At 44.9% G+C, this 11,456-nt stretch overlaps 1 protein-coding gene across 1 annotated transcript; it reads right to left on the bottom strand.

Moving 5' to 3' along the window:
• Positions 1-9,034: 9,034 nt before the first annotated feature.
• LRRN1 (leucine rich repeat neuronal 1) lies at positions 9,035-11,185 on the bottom strand (the record flags this gene model as incomplete). Its single annotated transcript, XM_080718148.1, has 1 exon — positions 9,035-11,185. One exon carries the CDS (start codon positions 11,183-11,185, stop codon positions 9,035-9,037), a length of 2,151 nt encoding a protein of 716 aa, XP_080574274.1.
• Positions 11,186-11,456: the final 271 nt, after the last annotated feature.

Here is an 11,456-nt window from a genome sequence, read left to right as displayed (position 1 = left end):
TTGGATTGGCTAGTGATTTTTCATAATCTGCAGTGTGCTTGTCTCAATTTACGTAGCTAATGGAAAGCTAACTACAATTTATGTTGTCTTCCGGGGAAATGGACTGGAATTAAGATATTTGTAAGACGGTCATTTGAATCCTCCTCCGGAGAGTCACTAATAATTCAGGCAGTGACTTGATGGAGTCTGCAGACAGCTTTAGAAAAACATCTTCTAATGATAAAAAAAAAAAACCATCATGAAATGTTAGGTCTACCAAGACATTTGTTAAGAGATAAATTAGAAAAAAAGAAACTTTTTTTTTATCAAGCTCTGCTTGCTGCCATAAATTTATTATTAGGAATTAATCTGGGGGAAGATTACAAAGGAAATCCTACAGGGAGGCAATCTGGATTCATCAGTAATTTGAATTAGGTTGTGTCACGATGCATCGTATGCATGGTGGTAAATGTATCCAAGTGTGACTTTCCTAGCAGAAGGCCTTGCTAGTTACAACAACGTGAAAAAGCAGAATTTGGTCTAGGGAAGTGGTTCAGAAGTACTTCGTGGGCTAGGGAGAAGTTACATGAGAGTTAATTAGTGCTTTATAAACCCCACACTATCAGTTTCAATTTTCCAAACATGTGCTTCCTATTTTCTTGATACCAGACACGAAAAGAAACCTGCCTTGACTGCAGGCCACAAGCCGGGGGAGACTGAAGCAATTAGGGGAATCTCACATCTGTTTAACGCCCGCGTCTGGTACATGGCCACAGCTGCAATTCCGCAGTGAGGCCCCAGGGCTTAGAAAGGGTTGTCAGGCTGTTTTTTGCATGCTATCTCACCAGGAAGACATTCTACCAGTAATTATGTTCAATAGCTAAAAAAATTAAATTGGAAGCTAAACTTCACCTGGGACCTGATATGACCCAGCCTTTACTCCTCATCTTTGCACAGAATCTTGCCATCTTTTCTCTCCTCTATAAGCTTTCGACTTAAGTTATTATCCATTTTTAGTAGCTTCCTCAGAATGCCTGCAGAATCCCCAGGTCTTATCAGAAGCCCTCTTCAATGCCCTGGGAACCCTGAGACCAGTGTTTTTGGTTTGCTTATTAAATATCCCCCAGAGTTCCTTATGGTAAAGGCTTGGTTGCCAGTGATGGTGCTATTGGAAGGTGGTGGAATCTTGGGGAGGTGGGACCTAGCGGGAGGAAGTTAAGTCATTGGGGCCTTGCTCTGGAAGGGGATCTTAGGACCCAGGCCCCTTCCTCTTCTCTCTCTGCTTCCTGGACACCATGAGGGAAGCAGGTTGCTCTAACCTGTGATCTCTGTCTCACCTCAGGTCCAGAAACGATGGAGCCCAGTGACCATGGAGCGAATGAAAGCTTTAAAACGGTGAGTCGGAGAAACCTTTTTTCCTCTTAAGGTAATTTTTCTCAGGCATTTTGTCACAGCAACAGAAATCTGACCAAGGAATGGCAATCTGTTACCTCTGCCGAGGACACTCTCCCTCTGCACATTTCGGTGTGGGAGGTTTACCTTACCGTTTAATTCAGAGCTTGCAGAGTGGCGTTTGAAGTCTGAACTTCTTAAACCACCTCCTCTTCCACTTCATCCTCTTGGCGCAGCTGTCACGGTCCTTTAGGTGTGTGTGTGTGTCTTCCTCTGCGGCTGCACTGTTGATGGTATAGACACTGCAGACTCATTTTTATGCCCTTAGTGCTTGACATGGAACAGATAACACCTCCAAAGGAAGGAAGTCTTCAATGCCTGTGTCTCCATATAATCGATGATTATACGGCCTTTAATGTCCTTTAAGGTTTATGGGAATATGCTTACTTTTAGCGTGATAGAGTATACAAAACCGTATATACCATGATCCTAATTCTGCATTCACTTTGCGTGCATTGTTACAATTGTATATGTTGACACACGTATAAATATACATTGGGATGGTGAAAAAGACGAGGACACCCAAATCTATCTAATCTGTCTTCCCTTCTTTCTTTTTTATGCATCTTGGAATATGATATTTTTATGAATACATATTTTTCTTTCTTCTCCACGATGGACACATATCATTGATGGAACATGATACTTTTATTAATACATATTTTTCTCTATTTTCCATGATGGACACGTTGTCGATGTAAGTGGAAGAAAACCAGTCATGCGTAGAGGTGAATGGCAGATAGGAGCCGTTTTACGAAAATAGGAGCACACCTAAGCCAGTTAGAATTTAGAATACAATTTGGTTAAGATCACATATTCTTTAATGGGTGTGTGATAATCAGATTTTTTAAAAAAAGTTTATAGTAGTCTCATTTGAATTTTCTCCTGAGCAAGCGATATTCAAACTCATATGTCTCTAAAAGAGAATCAGGTACTTAAAGTTAAGAGCTATTGAGATAAAAAGGCAAGAGATTAGAATTAAAATTCTCCACTGACAGTTCCCCATCCTCCCTGCAACCCTCAAATGTTGTAAGGGAAAAGGTTACTGAGGGCTTCACAGCAAGTCTTTGCCTTAGGTGATGTGGTAGAGTTTTTAAAAAAGTAGACCAGAGAGAGGATTAAAATTATGGGACTAACCTTAATGCACTGAAAAGAAAGAGCAAGGTGGTATTTTTTCCTCTTATCTATTGAGATGCTGTATTAACAAGCCTTTTGCAGGAAGGTCCTTAATACCACCAAACATACTCTTCCCCTGCTCCCCACATGAGGAAAAAACAAATTCAATCATCATGCAACGAAATGGCCGGCCCAGCACTCCAGGTGTCTCTTTAGCTAGCAAATGGTCCAGTGGTCAGTCTTAGGCCTTGGGGTTAAATCTTGGCTTCATTACCTGCGACCAGAGAGCGGAGGTTCCATTTCCCCCACATCAGCAATGGGGATCTAAGTACCTACTTACAGGAAATTAAAGGGCAGAGTACTATGATCTGAATCCTTCTGTGCCCGGAGATTCTCTCCTGAGGTGTATAACTATTGCTTTGCCTCATACTAAGTAGTATGCAGCTGACAAAGGAGCTATGTTGCGAAGACAATTTTATTTCCTGAAAAATGAACAATGTCTCCGATATTAATACTATTTTATGGTATCCTGATGGCCTGGGGAGAGGCAGGATAGAGATGTGCTCACGGACTTCACAGGTTGGCGACTGTAGCCAAGCCATTCGTATCCGGCTACTGTTTTCACGGTACCAGATTCCACCCTTGGAGCCGGGCAAATTTTATGCGCTTGGCAATTTCTGTTTAGGCTCTGGAGTTTGCCGTTATATTTCTATAAGCCTTCTGTGGTTTCTTCCTAAGAACGAGCACGGCATTTCCTGAAAAGATAACTTGAAGTGTCTTATTAGTTCATCCATTTTTGTGGTACTGGGGACTGAACCCAGAGGCACCCCACCTCCAAGCTACACCCCCAGCTCTTTTGTACATTTAGTCATTCCTGAGGGTCTTACCGAGTTGCCAAGGCTGGCTGAACACCTGAGACCCTCCTGCCTCCGCCTCCGAAGTGCTGGGGTCAGAGGCGTGCACACCACTCCTGGCGAAATATTTTAATTTTCTGACTCTTAGTAGGGAGGACAGTAGGGGGCCATTGGCCTGGAGTTTCTTAAGAGAGAGGAGAGTAATCAATTTTAAGACATAGAGGTAGGGGCTAAATGGGTGATGTGTACATGGATGTCCACATAAGTTTTCTTCACCCCAATATGATGTAAGAATACAATGCACCAATAAAAAATTACGATTTTTGGTTTTATTTTTGGTGGCACTGGGGTTCCTGGAAGCCCTTCTACCTCCGGGCTACACTCCCAGACCTATTTTTTTATATTTTTATTTGGAAACAGGGTCTCTTAAGCCAGAACCCGCCCGATCCTCCTGTCTCCGCCTCCCAAGCGAGGGGATTACAAGCGTGCGCCACCATGCCCGGCCGACCAATAAAAAATTAAAAAAATAAATAAAAATAAAGAGAAGGGGAAAATAAAGACAGAAGACTTCCAGCATTTGTCCTTCTACAATCCCCCACCTTAGAAGGTGCTGGATGGACAGAAAACCTAGTGCCAGATTTTACCAACATCACCCTCTCACAGAGTTGTACGCTCGTAGGCAAATACTTCTATGAGTCTTAGCTTTGTATCTAAAAATTAGAATAATATGTGATTTGTCAAATTTTTTATTCTCTTTGCACGTCTGGGGATGGAACCCAGGGGCATTCAACCTCTGAGCTACATCCCCAGCCCTATTTTTTATTCTTTATTTTGAAACAGGGTCTCACTGAGTTGTGAAAGGGCCTCATTAAGTAGCTGAGGCTGCCCACGAATCGCAATCCTCCGATCTCAGCCTCCCGAATGCTGGGACGATAAGCGTGTGCCACCACACCTGGTTTATCAGACTATTTTCAGGATTAAAATAAATCCCCAGTTTCTCAGGATCTGTCACGCAGGAGGGTCCCTCCAGCAATGGTCAACCGCTATATACCGAGCCAGGCGTTGTTAATGCAAACTTTTCTACCAGTACTTTGGGGGCTGAGATAGGAGGATCACAGATTCATTCGGAGACAGCCTCGGGAACTTAGTATGAACCTCAGTAACTCAGAGAATCCTTTTTTCAAAATAAAGCATATAACAGGGCTGGGGTATAGCTTAGAGGGAGAATGCCCTTAGTTCAATCCCCAGTATCACAAAAATTCAGCAAATAGATGTCTTAACAGTAGTGCTATCAAGTCTCTGGGGAGTTCTACCAAATCCTTTTTTATTCTCAGTATGCGCCTTCAATTTCCTACAAAATATTAAGAGGATCTGATCACCGCTGTCGAAGCACAGAACCAAGGAATCAATCCGCACCAGTTTAGATCAAGTCCTGCAGCTGTTCACTTGAGCCTTCCGGACAGTCAATTCTAAAACTCAGCTTTAAAGAAACATTTTCTACCCAGATAATCTCTTTTGAATTTTAACAAAAAGTCTATTTCCAAGCAGGGTGACAGTTAAAGGGTCGGGGTGAGAAAAGCACTTCTCAGTCGCACTCGGAATCCATCAGAGGCAGTTAAATTCTCCTTTTTAAATTCTCCTTTTCACTGAACCGAGAAGGCAGAGAGGATGGTTTTCTTAGGAAAGTGTTAAAAGTCCAAAATGCTTTTTCACCCCAGTCGTAGAAGCAGAAATGCTTTAGAAAACGAATCCGGTCGCCGAGAGTAAACACCAAATAAAAGGCTGACTGTGATGTCCTCTGGAAATAAGGAAATGGGTGGGCAAATACGATACAGAACACCAGCTTCGATCTGGCTTATGGAAACCATTGGAGAGGAGGCCGGTCGCAAAGCCGAGTCAGGAGCGCTGAGAAGCAAACATTTTGTGGTTGTTGAAGTTGGTAGTGGTGGTGATGGTTTGATCTGTCATTCATTAAGGGGGTAGATTAGGGAGTGCCTGTTTTCAGAAACGGCTCCAAAAATAGCCGTGCAAAATGAGGCTAGAGACACACTCTATCCCCGGAGGGCAGCGAGAACCAAAAAGGAAAAGTCTAAATCAGAATGGGACCCATAGTTGCCACTTCACTGATAAAGGTGATGTCTCTCCATTACCACTGAGGACTTAGTCTGATATCGAATTTCACTGCTGTCTAACCTATCAAATTTAATTAAGTACAAAGAAATACTTGGCTAGGGGACAAAAGTACTGTGCCCTCTTGTTTTTTTGTTTTTTTGTTTTTACCAAGTGAAAGCCAGCCCATTGACAGGGAGAGGGAAAAATAAGCCTCTATAATTTGTTTATTTGCTTTGGTGGGATTGAGGATGGAACCCAGGGACGTTCTGCTTCTGAGCTACACCCCCACCAGCCTATTATAATTATTATTAGTAGTACTAATATTAATTTGTTCTGAAACAGGATCTCACTAGATTGTGGAGTGTCACTTTATTGCCAAGGCTGTCCTTGAACCTGTGATCCTCCTTTCTCAGCCTCCCAAATACCGGGATTACAGGTGTGCGCCACCACGCCTGGCTAAGCTTCTATAGTTTAATAAAGGTGAAAGGAGCCGGGCGCGGTGGGCACGCTTGTCATCCCCGCACTTGGGAGGCGGAGACAGGAGGATCACGCAGGTTCGAAGCCAGCCGCGCTGGCTTAAGAGACCCTGTTTCCAAATAAAACTATAAAATAGGTCTGGGAGTGTAGCCCAGAGGTAGAAGGGTTTCCAGGAACCCCAGTACCACCACCAAAATAATAGTAATAATAATAATAATAATAATAATAATAATAATAATAATAAAATATATATAAATGATAAATAAAATAGGTCCGGGAGTGTAGCCCATGGGTAGAAGGGTTTCCAGGAACACCAGTACCACCACCAAGAAAAAGGTGAAAGAAAACTTCCCCACGCTGGTCTGGCAGAAGACATCGTTGCAAAAACATCTGAATCTGCGTACGCTTGCTATATATGCAGATTGGAAAAATGGTTGAACTGTCTTCCTCGACTAAATACTTTCGGCTCCCATTCTGGGCCCGATTCAGAGCATTGCTTTGCAGAGTAAACGATCCTCTCTCTAGCTGCAGGCCGCTGTGGTCCAGGGCCTCAGAGCCGCTTCCTTGCGCGGTTTGCAGACTTAGCAGGTTGGCAAATGGTCGACTTACTCTAATTCTTTGGCCCGCCCTTGCGCTAACATTCATCCTGAGTAAATGGGAATTTGAGGCTAGGCTGTGTTTTTAAGCAGAGGCACCAGACGTGGTTCAGAAGCATACAAAAGGAGTCGTGCAGGTTTCTGGGATGATAGGGGCCTCAGAGAACAAAGTCCCCGGCGTGCAGGAAAGTCCGACCTGAGCTGGCCACGGAGCCAGGGGGGTTTCTTCTCAAGCAATAAAGGATGTGGGAAGGGGTGCCTCCAGCCCAGGGATTCACTGTTTCTCTCCTGCAGCCTGCTTATTTATTTTATTTTATTTAATATTAATTTTAATTTTTTTGTGGTACTGGGGATGGAACCCGGGGGCATTCTACTGCCAACATACACCCCCAGCCCTATTTTTTATTCTTTATTTTGAGATGGGGTCTCACTGAGTTGCAAAGGGCCTCACTAAGTAGTAGCTGAGGCTGGCCTCCAACCGCCATCCTCCTGTCTCAGCCTCCCAAATGCCGGGATGACAAGCGTGCGCCACCACGCCCGGGTAAGCCTGCTTATTCTGACATCTGAAATGTCTCCCACTTTTCTTAGAAATGGGAAAGTGATTTTTTTTTTTAAGTGATTCACAAAACAAGAAATAAATTTGACAAAGGAAGAAGTCTCCCGGGTTGCCTCACCTGGACCTGCTTTCTTCTCCCGTTATATTTGTTTCTGTTCATCTGGCACCCCCCCCACTCTTGGTCCTTTTTAAGTGTGACCGCGTGTCCGGCCAGGGCCGCAGCCGCCATCGGGAAGAGCCTTTCTTTACGTCTCTCTGTCCAATGGGCCTTTCGTCCTCTACCCACACTTTAAAAATCCCCTCCCGCTCGAGTCCCCGGGACACCGGCCGTCTTCTAAACCTAGCTCCTTTGGCAACAAGCGTCACACACGCATTTCCCCTGTAATCGTGAAACACCCGACCCGCCACATGATGGGTATATTATTATATTTGGATAAAAAGGCCAACTGTCCAGAAGTTGTTCTGGTTTTCTCTTGGGCGTTTACTTAGCCGGTACGTGCACATGGATATACAGACTAGCGTGAGTCTAGGCATATAGACAGCTGTTAAAAAGAAATACCGTGACACACTCGAAAACAGTCTGTACCTCCACGTTTTATACTTTGAGAATATGCATATCATAAAAGAAAATCCGGTCTTAACCCTTACAGGAAAAGAAATGACATATCCAATGTATTCATATATTTGCATGAATCACCGTGTTTAGTTATGCATGGGATATAATAATATACTTTTTTTTTCTTTATGTGGACACACTTTCATTAGGTTTTCGTCAGTAATATTTAAAATATAGAAATACGGTTCATTAAAATGTCTTAATTAAAATAGATATTTTTTTTTCCTTTAGAAAAAAAATTCACATCTCTTTAGGGCCTACTTTTAAAAGACAACATGGGAGAGCTGGTTCATTTGGGTGGCTGTTTTCACGGATGTGCAAAATATTACCACTCTAACTAGCGAGAACTATAAATGATACATTATTGCAAGTGTTCTAAAAAATCAGAACAAAACTAATTTATTATAGTTCCGTCTTCATTGTACACCACACACGTTGGTGAGTTAAACACAATAAAATCATCTTTTCTTTTAAAAGTGTCTACTAAAGATAAAAAGAATAAGGTACCAAGTAACGTGTAGTTTGTTACATTTAAAAAAAGCTGATGTATATATTCCTATTGCCTGTGAGCTTATACTAAGCCTCAAAACTATTACAGAAGAAAAAAAAAATAAATCAGGAAAACCCAAAGAAAAGTCGTTGTTGGAAAGCAAACATTCGATTCAGTTGATACATTACATTACAGTCAACTAACATCATTTAATAAAGGTAGCAAGGCCAGTCTTGGCTTAAGTTAAAAGTCTGGAGACCAGATTGCCACAAAAGGTTTGATGCTGCTGGAAAACTGCGCCTTAGCTTTCTGGAGGGTGCGGGACTGTCTACGGATGGCTTCAGAAGTTGGGGTTATGCTACCGGTAAAGCACAGGGTAACCCCAACCTGTGGACATCATTTTATTGAGCTCGGTAAGTTAGGACAGCAAGATTGAGTTTAGCACAACAACTAAAATAAAACAACAACAGTCGTCATGATAATATAATCATCGTCATAATGATAAGAATAAAAAAAAAAAAAAACAAACACAGACAGGGAGCCGCCGAGTAGCCGCCCGCTGTGTCAAATCCTTGCGATATGCTAAACAAACCAACAAAAACCAAAGAACCCCCCAAAAGAAAACAAAAGAAAACTTGAAATATTCATGTAACTTTTTTCTTTCTTTTCCTTTCTTTTCTTTTCTTTTCTTTTCTTTTCGTTTCTTTCTTTCTTTTTTTTTTTTTTGCGGAAAAAAGCAAAAACGTCTTTGTGCTCCTTAGTACCAGAAGCAAAATACGCGCTGGGTTACAACATGTAATAGCTCCTGGACGTGTCGACCTGGGTGGGCTTGGGGTCTGAGCAGCCGTCCTTGTCCTTCTCGCTCTCCCCATCCCAGAGGCTGATAAGAGGCGGGTACAGCTCGTTGAGGGGGATGGAAGAGGTCTTTTGCATATACTTTTTCAGGGAATGGTGGTAGTTTTTCCTCTTGAATCTTTTGGCGATGTATACGGCAATGGACGCCAGGCTGATCACCGCAAACATGGAGCCCATGACGGCAGCCAGGGCCGTACTGGTCTCCTGGTCGGAGATATCCAGGGCAAAGCTGGCCGTCTTGGTGGTCACGTTCACGCACGACTTCTGAGTCTGCTGGTGAATACTGGATACCGTGAGACACACTTCGTAGTCCGTGGAGGGCTGCAGGTGCGTGAGGTTGTACTCGTGGACATCTACGGGCACCCTGGCCGTGTAGGTGATGTGGGGATTGTCGATCTTCATGGTAGCAGACGACCATTTTAAGTTGGACGTCAGAACGTTGGAGTTCACCTTCCAGGACACCAAAATGGAATGCGACTCGGCCTGCTTAATGTAGATTTTTAGCACCTGCGCGCCGTCCAGAAGGGTCCCGTTGACTTTAATGGTGGCCACGCGCGTGTCCGCTCCTTGGACGTTCTGGGCGACACACGTGTATCTTCCCGAGTCCTCGACCTGAATGTTTGCTATTTCTAAGGTCCCTTCGCTGCTCAGCTTGTATTTTTCTGAAAGGGTCTCCACGGTTATTTTATTCCCAATGGGAGTGACCCAGTAAATTTCAGGTTCCGGCTCGGCCATGGCCCGGCAGTCCAGGAAGACGGTCGTACCGATGTCCATATTCAAGTGATTGGGGAATATGTCGTGAGATATCATCGGGAGGCACTGTTCGCTGGAATCCTGGATTAAAACCTCCTTCACCTGCTGCCCGCTGTATTCGGGCGGCATGGCGCAGAACATGGATAAGGGCTCCATGAAGCGGATGTTGGTCTTGTTGGAGTTGACCCAGTGGATGACACAGTCGCACCTTAAGGGGTTGCTGTGGATGCTAATCTCCCGCAGATTGGGAAGGGATTCGACAGTCTTCTGGTAGACGGCATTCAACGCGTTATTGTTCAACATGAGGCTCTCCAGCGCAGGAACGCTCCGAAAGGCCGAGCGGTGGATGTAAGACAGCTTGGGGTTATTGGTGGCTTCTAGCTTGGTGAGTTCGGGCAGATTGTCCAGGGCGTAGCGGTCCACGGAGACCAGTTCCCCCATGTTATTAATCCCCAGTTCTTTCAACCGAAGCATATTTTTGAAGTCCCCTTCTTGGATTTTGTGAATGGGATTTTTGTTGAGGTCTAAGAATTTCAAATTCGGAACCTTTTGCAGGGCAAGCTGAGGGACTCTGACCAGTTTGTTATCATAAAAAGAGAGACTTTCCAGGCTATCCAAGCCCACCAGGGCATTTCCGGGAACGTCCGTGAGATACATTCCCGCTAAAACTAAACTCCTCAGGTTGGAGAGGGGTCTGAAGTTCATATCCAGAATCCCGATCACCGGGTTCTCTCCGATCATGAGAATCTCCAGGTTGGGCGTGGAATCGAACCAGCGGCTGTCGATGACTTTCAGTCTGTTCGAATTAAGGTGGAGCCTTAAAAGATTCCTGAGGCCCGAGAAGGCGTTAGCAGAAATGGCGCTGATTTGGTTGTGGTTGATGTAGAGCTCTTGCAGGTTGAAGAGGTCTTGCAGGCAGTAATCCGTCATCTCCGTGATCTGATTTTCCTCCAGGTGGAGAGTGGTCAGCTGGGACAGGTTGGCCAGCCCCACCTCCTTAATGTTTGTGAAGTTGTTCTGGGAGAAGTCCAGCTCGGTCAAGTTGAAGAGCTGCTGGAGTTCGTCGACCGTCTTGGCAATGTTGTTGCTCTGCAAGAGAAGGACCTGGGTGTCGCTGGACAGGTTGCCGGGGATCTTCGTCAAGCGGAGGTCGTTGCAGTCCACGGTGGTGGCTTCTCGGTAGGTGGACTGGGGGGTAAACCAGGGGCGGATCTCACAAACGCACAGCTGCGGACACTCGTGGCCTGGTTGGGAGGACCCGGCGAAGGGAGTCACCAGCAAGCCCAGCACCAGTTGGCAAGCCGCTGCTACCGCGCCCATTCTAGCCATGCTGGCTTGCTGCACAAGCCCGCGGCCCACGCGAGCTTTAACACGGCGTGAGCTCCCCGTGGCAATGCGCAGGACCGCCCACAGAAGATGTAAACATCCGAGCAAAAGCCCGGCGGAGCTGGAGGGAACTCCAGAGTCCAAAAGGCTGGGTTTCTGGACTTTTCAAAAGGCAAGATGGAACTTGAAGTCTCTTAACGGTCTCTCAGTTCCCAGCATGGGTGACTTCGTAGGAGTGACTTGGGCCTAATCGGTCTGGAGACGGGCCTGCAAA

Source organism: Muscardinus avellanarius (assembly GCF_963383645.1).
Source record: "Muscardinus avellanarius genome assembly, chromosome: 22".
NCBI lineage: Eukaryota > Metazoa > Chordata > Mammalia > Rodentia > Gliridae > Muscardinus > Muscardinus avellanarius.
The sequence above is the reverse complement of the archived record's forward strand: the minus strand, read 5'-3'. Positions and strand labels throughout refer to the sequence as shown.